This window comes from Peromyscus maniculatus, chromosome 4 (genome assembly GCF_049852395.1).
Source record: "Peromyscus maniculatus bairdii isolate BWxNUB_F1_BW_parent chromosome 4, HU_Pman_BW_mat_3.1, whole genome shotgun sequence".
NCBI classification, from domain to species: domain Eukaryota; kingdom Metazoa; phylum Chordata; class Mammalia; order Rodentia; family Cricetidae; genus Peromyscus; species Peromyscus maniculatus.
In genome coordinates this window covers 131,531,517-131,544,995 of record NC_134855.1, presented here as the reverse complement: position 1 = coordinate 131,544,995, position 13,479 = coordinate 131,531,517, and the positions used below count along the sequence as shown (strand labels likewise).

At 48.0% G+C, this 13,479-nt stretch overlaps 1 protein-coding gene across 2 annotated transcripts; it reads left to right on the top strand.

Moving 5' to 3' along the window:
* Positions 1–1,012: 1,012 nt before the first annotated feature.
* Commd7 (COMM domain containing 7) lies at positions 1,013–13,007 on the top strand. Of its 2 annotated transcripts, XM_006985462.3 has the most exons (9): positions 1,014–1,199; positions 4,281–4,334; positions 4,585–4,687; positions 8,871–8,927; positions 9,005–9,042; positions 9,569–9,659; positions 9,930–9,979; positions 11,648–11,696; positions 12,342–13,007. In XM_006985462.3, exons 1-9 carry the CDS (start codon positions 1,116–1,118, stop codon positions 12,416–12,418), a joined length of 603 nt encoding a protein of 200 aa, XP_006985524.2. In that variant the 5' UTR covers positions 1,014–1,115; the 3' UTR covers positions 12,419–13,007. The 2 variants fall into 2 exon arrangements, with proteins under 2 accessions (XP_042132450.2, XP_006985524.2); XM_042276516.2 differs by lacking the exons at positions 8,871–8,927; positions 9,005–9,042; positions 9,569–9,659; ... (1 more) ...; positions 11,648–11,696; positions 12,342–13,007 and adding an exon at positions 7,022–7,358 and having other exon boundaries at positions 1,013–1,199.
* Positions 13,008–13,479: the final 472 nt, after the last annotated feature.

The following is a 13,479-nucleotide window of genomic DNA, read 5'->3' as shown; positions in this document are numbered from 1 at the left end:
GCCAATTCTACCCCAGGTTTCCAGGTAGCTCCTGGGTACTCTCAGGCTACACTCAGTGCCAGATGCAGCCCTTGCTTAGGTTGGGGGACAGGTCCTAGTACCCACGGAATATGCTCCATTTTCTCCTGTCTAATGAGGATGAGGTCAGCACTCACCCAGGAGCTGGAGAGCTTCTGGGACTAAGATGACCCAGGCTTGGGTCTTCCCACCCTGCCAGGAACTGAGTTCTGAACGTGAACATGCCCGGCTTTGTGCTCTGAGCTTGACCCCTACCCCATCATAGCTGAAGTAAGTTTCACTATCTCACCCTTCTGACCACCCTGCCCAGCCTCTCAACAGTCCTTAGCTGGATCATAGGCACACAAAGTGAGAAATTTTGAGAAATTTCTCAAATTTGAGAGTGAGGAAATTCGTGAGAAATGTACATTATTCCACTGCTCTCCAAGCTTGATCGGGGTGGAGCCCAGCAATTGGTAGTTATGCCAAGTTTTCCAGATGACACTAATGCCTGTCCAAGTTTCAGATCTACTATTTCACTCTGGTATAGGCCCTTCAAGGGATACATACGGTGACCTGGTCTATGTCCTTCTCTGTTATCAGTGCCTAGCCTCTGGCAGGCATGTAGTATTTGCTGGGGTTTTTTGATGTTGCTCAGTGGCAGAGCCCTTGCCAAGCCTATACAAAGACCCAGGTCCAATCCCCAGCACCCAATGCATAGAGGAGAGAGAAATGGTACATATATTTAATAGGTAGATTTATCCAATGCTTAACAACAATGATGATAAGGACAGCAACCAGCCATTGACTGAGGAATACCTGTGCGCCAAGCTCCGAGCTCAAAGATTTTGGAGGATGAAAACCCCAGCAGTCACCCTAGATAACATTATACAGTTAAACTGAGGCTCAGATGGGTCAAGCGCTTTATACAGGGTCACCTAGGCAGAGATCGGGAATCCTTGCGGGATGCTCAGAGCGGTTCCTGGAGCCCGGCGGCCGCGCGTGCGCTGTCCCGATAACGGTGGCTGAGAGTGTGGCGAAAGTGCAGCTGCGGAAGTGCAGCGAGGCCGGGGAGGAGGAAGCGAGCGCTGCTGCCGGGCTGCGGGGCTCCTGGCGCCATGGGCCGCCTGCACTGCACGCAGGACCCGGTGCCCGAGGCCGTGCGCGGCGACATGCAGCAGCTGAACCAGCTGGGCGCGCAGGTGGGCCTCGCCTGGGCGTGGGAGGGGCTCAGGAGTGGGCCGGCTCACTCGGGAGGTGGGGACCCCTGGGAACCAGATTTGTAGGCTCCTAGAGTTGGGAATGAGGGGGATTCCGAGGGGCCCCGGGTTGAACATTTTCGGGAGGGCAGGTCCACTGCAAGCCGGGTGTGGGTTATCAGTGTGGCCAGGCCTGCATGGAGCTCTGGGCCTGAGCCGGAAGAGGCTCAGACGGGACCGGTGACCACACCCCTTTCCAGTCCCGGAAAGGAATGGTTCATGCTTTCGAGGCCCCGTCCCTGTAGTAGAGCTCGCTCGGAATGCCACCTCCTGTCCAGACTGCGGGAATCAGCCAAGTCAAGGTGCCTGGGACCATCCCGTCCTCCTCCCGGAATAGACGGGTGATAGTGGCCCTTGTCAAATACCAGCATTTAGGAGGTGGCAGCAGAGTTCAGATCTAGCTTTCACTAAATATCTTGTTCAAGGCCAGCCTGAACTACATGAGACCTGTCAAAAGCCAAAATAGATAAATATATAACCCTTCACCCCTGTAAATGTACCGCCCACACCCTTAGGAATTGAAAACTATGCAGGGCAGAGTAGTGCTCACCTTTAATCCCAGCTTTCGGGGAGTCCGGCCGAGGCAAGTCGATCTCTGAAAATTCAAAACCAGTCTCTTCTACATAATGAATTTCAGGCCAGCAAGAGTTACATAGTGAGACCCTGACTCAAAATAAATAAGATCTATTGTTAGTACATGCCTGCCCTGCCACCACTTGAGAGACTGAGGCAGAAAAATTGCAATCCTGCTCCCTCTGCCTTCCAGGGCTAGGATTCTAGGATGCACCACTATGTCTGGCCTTGTTTGTTTCAGTCTGATTCCCAATAAATTGCCCAAGCTGACCTTGAATTTAGAATCCTTCCTCAGCCTCCTGAGTAGCTGAGATTACATACCTGTGCCAACAGGTCCTGCTTTTTTTTTTTTTTTTTTTTTTTTTTTTTTTTTTAATGTGTATGGGTGCCTAGCCTGCATGTATGCATGTGTACCACATGCATGCCTAGTTCCCACAGAGGTCAGAAGAGAGCATAGGATGCCTTAGAACTGAAGTTAGGGATGGTTTTGAACCATGTGGGTGCTGGGATCTGAACCTGAGTCCTCTGGAAGAGCAGCCAGTGCTCTTAGCCCCTGAGCCATCTCTCCAACCCTGGGGTGGGTGGGGTTCTCCAGCATAAAAAAAAAAAGTTAGTTTTTTTCTTATTAAACCATTTAACTATGTAGCCTACACTAACCTCAAATTCATGATCCTCCTGCCTCTGCTTCCCCAAGTGCTGGATGCAATTGCAGGCATGCACTACCTTGCCTGGCTGAGTTTCTGTTGTTTGTTTATATGAACAGTACTTTCCAGGGAGACAGCTCTATGTAAGCATGGATGGAACAGGTATGAACCACATACTCTTCTCAGTGGAATTCATGGTTCCCGGGCTGTGGTTGTCATTAAAATATCATTGGATGTACTGTATGACATCATCGTCCTCTAGGAAGATTGTGTCCCCAGAATTTGCAGATTAGGTAAATGAAGGGGTATCTCCTTTCACTGGCTGACATTTCCCTAACATTGAGCATCTCTTCCGCTGTTTGCTTTCCATGATAGTTAAGCTTTTGATAGGTAGAGATAGCTGATGAGCAATCCTGGGCAGGGCAGCAGTGTCAGAAGACTTACACAGCACAGACTTCCTGTGCATTTAACAGGAGTTAAGATGCTGTGAAGACAAAAAGCTATATCAAGAAATGCTAGGGAAGTCTGTGTTTCTTATCGAGGCTGCAAAACATAGGTGTGTGGTGCCCCCCAGGGAGTGTACAGTCACAGTAGATAAAACAGGGGAGACAGACCCTGCCTCAAAGGTGGTCATTATGGCACACACCTTTATTGTTTTTTTTATTTGATTTAAATTTTTTTCTCTTTCTGTCTCTCTCTCTCTCTCTCTCTTTTTTTTTTTTTTTTTTTTTTTTTTTTGTTTTTTTTTTTTTTTTTTGTTTTTGAAACAGGATTTCTCGATGTATCTGTTGTTGCCCTGAAACTTATTCTATGGAACTCAGAGATTCACCTGCCTCTGCCTCTCAAGTCCTAGGATCAAAGGAATGTGCCATCACTGTCTGGCTATACACTTTTATTTTATTATTATTTTTTATTATTAGTGTTTTGTTTATGTGGAGCCCTGACCGGCCTGGAACTCACTATGTAGACCAGGCTGGCCTTGGTCTACAAACCACACAGTAACACCCTCTCTCAAAACAAAACCGAGAACCAAACCACAAACAATAACATCTTAAGTGAAGATAACAAAGAATTTCTCTTTTCGTCTGTTTTGCCTACCAATATTTTCTGAGTCCCTCCTGTACACACTACTTATATTAAACATTTGGCCTTTAATCCCAACACTCAGAAGGCAGAGGTAGGCAGGTCTCTGTGAGTTTAAGGCCAGCTTAATGTACATATTGAGCTTCTGGCCGGTCAGGGATACACAGTGAGACCCTGTCTCAAACACAAAAACAGAGAACCCTGCCACAAAAAAGTGGAAGGTAAAACCAGCTCTTGAAAGGTGTCCTCTGACTGCCTCCCACCTCCCCACAGTAAATAAATAAATAAATAAATAAATAAATAAATAAATAAATAAATAAAGGGGAAGGGGTGACCATGATTGAAACACACTGTATCAAATTCTCAAAGAATTGCCAGCCAATGATGGTGCACTCCTTTAATCCCAGCACTTGGAAGGCAGAGGCAGGCTGATCTCTGTGAATTTGAGGGCAGCCTAGTCTACAGAGCAAGCTCTAGGACAGCCCGAGCTACACAGAGAAACCCTGTCTTGAAAAACAAACGAACTCCAAGAACTAGTAAAATAGTAGGTAAATATGGATCATCATGCCTATCTGATTCCATCCACTCTCAAAAGCCTACAGTTGTGTGGCACACTAGTTGGAGTGGGGACATTGGATGCTGTGGGCACACTGGGTGGTAGCACACTGGGCGATGGGCATCAGGGAGCAGAAATGTGCTGATGCTCTGTGTTGTCCTTTTGCAGCAATTCTCAGCCCTGACAGAAGTGCTTTTCCATTTCCTAACCGAGCCCAAAGAGGTGAGTAAACCATTCTGTGCCAACATGGATCTAAAGGCCTGAGAACTTAGAGAGGAAGGTCTGGGTGCTGGCTGCTTTTACAAAGGACCTGGATTCAGTTCCCAGAACCCACGTGGCAGCTCACAACCCTCTATAATTCCTGTTTCATGAATCCCGTGAAGTATACATGCAGGCAGAATACTCATGCACATAAATAAAAAAGTCTTAAAAAGGTAAGTAAAGGTCTGTCTGTGCTGTCCCCTCTCTGCAGGTGGAGCGCTTTCTGGCTCAGCTCTCGGAATTTGCCACTACCAATCAGATGAGTCTTGGCCCCCTCAAAAGCATCGTGAAAAGCCTCCTTCTGGTTCCAAATGGTGAGTTGACTCTCAGCAGCTCCATAGAGACGCTGCTACTGCTACCTGAGCCTTCCTTTACTTAGGGAGTCATCCAAGCAGCATCCAGTAAAGAGCCAGACACGCAGGGCCTGCACTCTAGAGCGGAATCTGGGTGAGGAGGTAAATGTCACAGCTCTTTAACTGGTATCGGTGAAATAGTTAACCACGGAACCAGTCTTAGCTGGGCGGTGGGGCAGAGAGAATGTCAAGTGAAAACTTTGGAGAAGTGATTATTTTTTGCTTTCTGATCTTTTTGTTTTGTTTATTTTTGAGACAAGGCCTCACTTTGTAGCCCTGGCTGTTCTGGACCTTATTGTGTAGAGCAGGCTGTTCTGAAACTCACAGAGATCCACCTGCCTCTGCCTTCTGAGTCCAATTTCTTCTTTTGAGACAGGGTTTCAATTTCCAGCACAAACTGGCATCTAACTCACCTCCTGTCTCAACTACTTGAGTACTGGAATTACATCATACCAGCGTATGAGTTTTTTGTTGTTGGTTGGTTGGTTAGTTTGGGGTATTTGGGGAGGTTTTGAGACAGGGTCTCACTGTGTAGCCTTGACTGGCCTAGACCTTGCTATATAGTCCATGCTAGCCTGGAACTTAGAGAGCTGCTTGCCTCAGCATCCAGAATGCTGTGATTAAAGGCATGCACCACCATGCCTAGCCTTTTATGTAGTTCTTAAAAACATCTCACTGGAACAACTCACCCCTTCCGGGAGTTATTTCACTTGCCCCTCACTTCTCACTGCTCTTCAAACTGGATTTGTTTAAAGCAAGTAGCAGACAGCATTTCATTCCGGATGCTTAGTTATCTATCTGTGAAAGATAAGCACAGGCCATTATCCGATCTGAGAGGAAATCTTGCAGCCAGTGTTCTTGGTTCCCCCTTGTGTGATGCATTGTGTTCGCTTATGGCCATTGTTCTCCCGCTCAGCGGGGTCCAGATAGGCCCCAGCCGGCATTTATTTGGCTGCTGAGGGGTGGGGCTTTCTGCACCCTTTGTTTGCTCGCTATGGAGACCTTAGTCCAAGCTCTTCACCTCTGATAGAGTCGCCTTCTTCAGGGATGAAATGGAGCTGAGGGGGAAGGGTGGAGAAAGAGGAGCTGATGATAAACAGTTCAATGTGGCAGAGCACCAGGCCCTGGGTTCAGTCTCCAGCACCAGGGGAAACAAAACAAAGTAGGTGGAGAAGCTGCCCTTCCGGGTTCTGGCCTGTGCAGTCTTGTCTGGGGACTTATTAAGCTGCTGCTTATCCCTAGCAAGCTGTCTGGTCCTTGGGGGTGATCCAGTCCTGATTTGTATTTTCTATTAAAAAGTCATTTCCCGCCGGGTGGTGGTGGCGCACGGCTTTAATCCCAGCATTCAGGAGGCAGAGGCAGGCAGATCTTTGTGAGTTTGAGGCCAGCCTGGTCTACAGAGTGAGATCCAGGAAAGGCGCAAAGCTACACAGAGAAACCCTGTCTCAAAAAACCAAAACAAACAAAAAAGTGATTTCCCATCCCTACTCCCCAACATATTTTGTCTGTAGACAGGTAGAATGAGTGTCCCACCAAACAGTGGTCACAGATTGTATATGTTTCTCTCTCTCCGTGTGTGTGTGTGTGTGTGTGTGTGTGTGTGTGTGTGTGTGTGTGTGTTTATGTTTATGATTTCTTTCTTGTTCTTATTTTTGCTAAGAGGGAAAAGAACACACAAAATTTCCCACATTCCTAAGACATTGGAGTACTATTTTCCTATAGATGGCTGAAGTTGGCCTTTGGCCCCAGGACTGCCAACTTCTCCTTTTCTCTGGCACATTGACCTCTCAGTATTCTGTGTGGTCTCCATACTTCTTACATTACTAATATGACCCGTCGCTCAGGGAATACAAGCCTCACTGGGGCAGACGCTATTGTTTGTGTGGCTTACTAATGTCTCCCGATGTCTAGCATAGTGCTGATCCCCAGCAGGTATTCTGTCAGTGTATATGACTGCCACCTTGCTCCCCCCTGGGTCTCACAGGGTGGATCCAGCTAGCCAGCCTCCAGGGTGAGTGGTTCCAGCCTATGATTACTTCCCACCTTCTCCCACCTAGTCTCCCTACCAGGTGTTTCCACCAAGCCTTCCATACATAAGGCCACCACAGGGCCACCACAGGCCTGTCCCCTGACTACCAGAATGGCATTGGTTTAGATATCACCAAAGGAAATAGCTGAAAAAGAAGCCCCCGAGGCCTCAGGGAGCCATATCTCCTGCCTACAGAAGGTAGCGGCAGAGTGGAAAGCCTACCCTTTGGTCCCTAGAGCTTAGCATGCTGTGTCCACCCCTGCTAGGGCATCGCCTGGTACTGCTCACCAAGACGGCCCATCAGGATGGTCGAGAGCACAAAGAACTGCCCCTGGGGACCCTCTGGTATGTAAGCCATTTACATATAATATTTGTTAGCCCTAAGCAAAACCAAGTAACATTTGTGTTTATAATAGAAAAAAGTACAAGAACAGTGCTAATACCTTTAATTCTAACATCTGAGAGGTGGATGCAGAAGGATCAGGAGTGTAAGGTCATGCTAATCTACATAGCAGGTTTGAGGCTAGCCTAGGCTACATAAGACTCTCAGAAAGCACAACAGTATGTGTGTGCATGTACAAAAGAGAAAGAAGAAGGAAACTGGGTATGGTGGCGCACACCTTTAATCCCAGCACTCGGGAGGCAGAGGCAGGCGGATCTGTGAGTCTGAGGCCAGCCTGGTCTAGTAGTAAGTTCTAGGCTGGCCAGGGCTACATGAGACCCTGTCAATAATAATAATGATGATAATAATAATAATAACAATAATAATGGAATATGGCTCACAATCCTACAATTCTACCCCTCTCACATTAAAAAAAAAAAGTTGGCACATGCCTATCATCCCAGCATTCAGGAGGTAGGGACAGGAGGATCAGAAGATCAAGGACATCCTCTTCCTCAGCTACAGGGCAAGTTTGCAGCCATCCTGGACTACCTAAGACTGTCTCAAAAGAAACAAAACAAAAAACTTTAATTTTTCTTGTTATTGTTGTTTAGTTCATTTGTTTGTTTTATGGGTGTATATGTGTGTGTGTGTTTCTTTTCTTTCTTTCTTTCTTTTTTTTTTTTTTTTGAGGGCCATGCTAGACAAGCCATCCACCACTGAGCTGTACTGTCACTCCACAATGCTTTTTGTTTTTTTTAGTTCTATCTATTTATGCGTGTCTGGTGGGTGGAAAGGGTAATATACACATGAGTGCAGATGCCCTCCCAGGCCAAAGCCACTGGATCCAACTGGGGCCAGAGTTACAGGGGGGGTGTGGGTCACCCCACACGGGTTCTGGGAACTGAACTCAGGTCCTCTGCAAGAGCCCTCTCCAGCCCCCACAAGGCCATTTTTTTTAAGTGCACTGTCAGGGGTCCTTTCTAAATGTTTGAGATATACGGAGGCCCCTGATGAGCCCCATACAGATTAGGGAAGACTGTTCCCAGCAGGGGGAACTGGGAAGGCCTGTGATAGGAACTTGCCATGGATCGACATGCATACAGGAACCACTGACATGATGGCCAGCATTGGGGAAGCTGAGGCAGGAGGATTGTCAGCAGTTAAGAGTGTCCTTGCTACTCTTCCAGAGGACCCAAGTTCAGTCCCAGCCCCCACAGCTTCAGGAAGTCAACTGAGGTACATCTGCAAGCCCCACTCAGCTTTTGTTTGTTTGTGACAGGGTTTCTCTCTGTAGCCCTGGCTGTCCTGGAACTCTCGCTGTAGCCCAGGCTGGCCTCGAACTCACAGAGATCCGCCTGTCTCAACCTCCCAAGTGCTGGGATTAAGCCTGTGCCACCAGGCCTAGCTGCACTCCAGTTTTAACTGAACTCTGTGCCAGGCTGCGGTGGAGCTCCATGACTGTAGCCTTGCTCACTCTTCCCTCCGCTGGCCTGTCCCACACCCAGTCTTTTCTGTGGGCCCAGCTCAGTCCAGCATCTCCAAGGTTGACTGACTCCACTGTGCAGCGAACAGGTGTGTGCCCTGCCCCGCGGTGGTATCAGGGCGGCACTTTGTCTCCAGCCACTGGAGACCTTCCTGAAGCATGTTGCTTTGTCTCCTGTGCCATGTAGTTTGGGTCCAACAAATGCTTCTTCCTGACCCGTGCTCTCATTTACACTTTATGCTTAAAGGTGCATTGAAGAGGGGCCTGGCTGCAGAGCAGGTGCGGACTGATCTCCTGACTCTAGGTGGGTTGCCTGCGGAGGAGGAGGGGGAGGGCCTCCCAGCTCTTTGTTATGTTAATCATCTTTCTGTTCTCTTACAGGTCTTAGTGAGGAGAAAGCCACTTACTTTTCTGAAAAGGTATAATTCTGTTAATCAAGGTTAAGATCCTGGCTTTTATTTCCTGAAAAGAAAAGGAAAGGAAAGGGGGAAAAATGCTGAGCAAGACAAAACCATCCCATTCTTGCTCCGTCAGCTCCACAGGAGTGGTACACCTGCAGCTGTCAACCAGCTCTGCTTAGGGCAGCCCTAATTTCATTCCTTTGGCTTGACCAAATGTTAATGCCATTGTTGTTCCAATTGGATTAAATCTTGGGAGGAAAATTTTCAACTGGGTATAGTGGTACATGCCTTTAATCCCAGCACTGGGAGTGGGCCTCAAGGCCCTCCTCCAGTATATAGCAATTCAAGGTCACCTGGACTTCAGGATGCCCTGTTGGCAGATCGTGTTCCTGCCACGTCTTGGACACGTGCATGCATGTAGACTCAGCCCTGGGTTCTGCTCTCTTCCCTCCTTATTGGGCCCTGAGCACTGCTATGCTGGGAGCAGGGGGATAGGGACTGATGGTCCCCACTCTGATGACATTGGCCTTTGCTTTTCTTCCAGTGGAAGCAGAATGCCCCAACCCTTGCACAGTGGGCCATAGGCCAGACCCTGATGATTAACCAGCTGATTGATATGGAGTGGCGATTTGGAGGTAACTAGATGCATCCATTCCTGGTCACGTGTTCAGCTGTGATAGGCCTGGACTGCAGACTTTTGAGAGCCTGGGTGGGGAAGACTTGTTCTTGTGATCTCAGACTTCAGTGGGGGCCGGCCAGCTGACGGCCTTCATCCCTGGTACCACCTCCATCCCTGGTACCATCCTGCTGCCTCATGTTCACCCCGGCATGGGCGCCCCAGATAACCTGCTATATTGAGCTCTTTAGAAGAAGTTGGTCACTTAGTATTCTTTTCTTTGTCACAGTGACATCTGGAAGCAGTGAATTAGAGAAAGTGGGAAGCATATTTTTACAGGTAAGTCTGTGGTCAGTGGCAATGGGGAGGATTTCAACCTGATTAAAAGTTATTAAAAGCTGGGCTTGGTGGCACAGGCCTGTAATCCCCACACTCAGGAGGTTCAGACATCTAAAGCTCAAGGCCAGGGGCTTGGAGAGATGGCTTGGTGGTTAAGAGCACTAGTTGCACTTCCAGAGGACCTGGGTTCAATCCCCAGCACCCGCGTGGCAGCTCACAGCTGTCTGTAACTCTAGTTCCAGGGGATCTGGCATCCTCACACAGACATGCAGGCAAAACACCAATGCACATAAAATAAGTATTTTTTTTTAAATGAGGCCCTGTCTCAATTTTTTTTTTATATTTATTTTTTTTAAAGATTTATTTATTTATTATGTATACAGAAGAGGGCGCCAGATCTCATTACAGATGGTTGTGAGCCACCATGTGGTTGCTGGGAATTGAACTCAGGACCTCTGGAAGAGCAGTCGGTGCTCTTAACCGCTGAGCCATCTCTCCAGCCCCTCAATTTTTTTTTTTTTTTTTTTTTTTTTAATTAAAGCTGCATTGAGTTTTATCTTAGTCAATGTTCTACTGCTGTGAAGAGATACCATGACCATGGTAACTCTTATAAAGAACAACATTTAATTGGGGGCTTGCTTACAGTTTTGGAAGCTTAGTCCATTATCATCATGACAGCATGCAGGCAGGCATGCTACTAGAGAAGTAGATGGCTGTTGTACATCCTGATCCAGAGGCAACAGGAAGAGAGACAGCCTGGACCTAGCATGGGCTCTTGAAACCTTAAAGTCACACACTTCCTCCAACAAGACCACACCTCCTAATCCTAATCCTATCAGAGTTCCGATCTCTGGTGACTAAACATTCAAATATATGAGCCTGTGGTGGCCATTTTCATCCAAACCACCACAGGTTTGGTGTCCTCTCAAGTGATGTCCCCCTGAAGTGCCTGTGTCTCAGAGCAGTGCGATTGGCCAAAGATAGGATCATGTGCCTGCCTTCGGATGGGCATGTCTTGGTGTTAGTCATAAAGTTCAGTTGCTTCAGGGGGACTGTTGAGAACTTTTGGAATGGGGTAGTTCAGTCCATTTGCTGTGACTCCTAAATTAGAAGCCTATGGTGGGGTTGGGATGTGGCCCAGAGGGGAAGTGCGTACTGAGTCTCCTTCAGACGCTGGGGAGCTTTAAGGTTTAGTTAGGTGAAAAGGCTCAGAGGAATTTCTCTTCTCAGCTGTCATTTAAATTTTTTCATTTTATTATTACTATTTTTGTTTGTTTTTTATTGTTCGAGACAAGGTTTCTCTGTGTAGCTTTGGAGCCTGTCCTAGATCTCACTCTGTAGCCCAGGCTGGCCTCGAACTCACAGAGATCTGCCTGCCTCTACTCCCTAGTGCTGGGATTAAAGGCATACGCCCCCCACCCATCCACCCCCGGCTCATTTTTATCTGGAGGGAAAAGGGTGGGGTGCAAATGCACAACATGGCTGTGGAGATCAGAGGACAACTCCGTGGAGCTGGTCTCCTTCCACCTTGGTCTGGGTTCCAGGGACCAGACCCAGGTCATCAGGCTTGTGGATATAAACACTTTACCACTGAGCCATCTTGCTGGGCCTTCATTTTAATGTGTAAGTTTGTTTTTTCTTTTTCTCCCCCTTCCCCTTTCCTTTTAGTTAAAGTTGGTGGTTAAGAAAGGGAAACAAACTGAAAACGTGTATATAGGTGAGTCTGTAACTCCGTGTTGGAGCTTTCCACTTCTTTCTTTGGTCACCTGGGCTGGTGAAGTCTGCCTGACGCAGCCTGCCTCTCAGACAAGGTTATCACCAAGCTCTAGAGCAGCCATCCACTCCCTCCCTCGAGTGAGGCATAGTGCCAGGGCCGTTACGAAGCTGTCGGGAGGCTGCACACCCTGAATGGGAGGGAAAGGATGTGCTGGGGTGGGGGGTAACTGGAATGGAAGGACTGGGGGCAGGAATCTCTTGTGGGCATCCCTGAATATCCCAAAGGAGATCCCTGTGAACCCCTCCATGCTTCTGCAGGACACCGTTTGTGTTTTAGAGCTGAGGCCCTTGCATGGTCAAGACTGTAGGTTCCTTATTCTGATGGATTATAGATCAGGAGCCCCGGAGCTGCATATAGCTCAGTGGAGCCCTTGCCTAGCGTGCTATAGGCTGGGGTTTGATTCCCAGCACCACAAAAAGAGAGAGCTGCTGAGATGTATGTCAGCCTAGGGATGAAGCACTGTGTACACAAGGCCCTGGGTGGTCTCCCCGTCACATAAATACAGTAATTGGAAGTAGAAATGGATTTCCTGGGTGGTTCTGTGGCGTTGGAGTACTCACCTCAGATTGAATTTTCTCTCTCCAGAGTTAACCTTGCCTCAGTTCTACAGCTTCCTGCATGAGATGGAGCGAGTCAGAGCAAGCATGGAGTGTCTCAGCTGACCTTGTTCCCTTCTCCTGCCTCTCCCGTAATGGCTGCTGCAGGGGCCCGCCACCTTGGGAGCCCAGGTGCAGTTTCTGAAAAAACAGGGCCCAGCACTTGAGGAGTCCTGCTTGACTTCTCTGTAAGCTCCTCATAGGAACCGCCACTTCCCATCTCCTGGGATGAGTTTCACACCTAGATGCTCCAACAGCTGTCACATCTAGGGTTGTTTTCTTTCTTTTGGGGGGCATTGTCACCTCCTACTGAACAGTAAACAAACGGTTCCTTCAGTCAAAAGGTTGAGTGCTTGTCTGTGGCTGAGGAAGAGGCCGGCTTGTCTGGAGAGGTCCTTCCTATTTCACACTGTATTTGGGGGGGGAGGGGCATCTCCAGCCAGTGTTTGCTGAGTCCTCTGTGTGGAAGCCTGTGCTTGGTCTTCTCTGGAGAGAACTGAGACAAGACCCTGTCGTAATCTCTGCTTTTATCCTTCTTGTTTTGTGTTATGAGGAGGTAAGCCTTTTGAGGCCATCCTACATTGTTTTGGTTCCAAATGCCCAACCACCTTTTGGTTAAATGGTAAATTAAAAGAAAAACAGTTTCTAAAGAAAAGACCTGAATCTACTAAATATCTTTCTCCACAGGTTTAGGAGTCATCCAAGCTATTATAGTGGCGTAGACCTGTAACCCTGGCACTGAGAGGGCAGAGATAGGAAGATCACCAAAAGTTAGAAGTCAGCCACGGCAACAAAGTGAGATCCTGTGTCAAGCCAAGCCAGCCATAGGGACTAGCTAGATTGATTGATGGCCCTGTGGTTAAGAGTGCTTCCTGCTCTTTGAGAAGACCACGTTGCTGTTCTCTGCACCCATGGCTGGAGGATTACAAGGACTTGTAACCAGCACCTCACACCTTCTGACATCCAAGGGCAGACACACATTCGAACACACGTACACTCTCTCTCCATACAAATGAAATAAATCTTAAAGAGGGGGACGGGGAGAGGTTATGGTATAGCTCAATTGGTAAAGTGTTTGCCTAACATGCATAAAGCCTGGATTTATTCTCCAGCATTTCACAAAACCT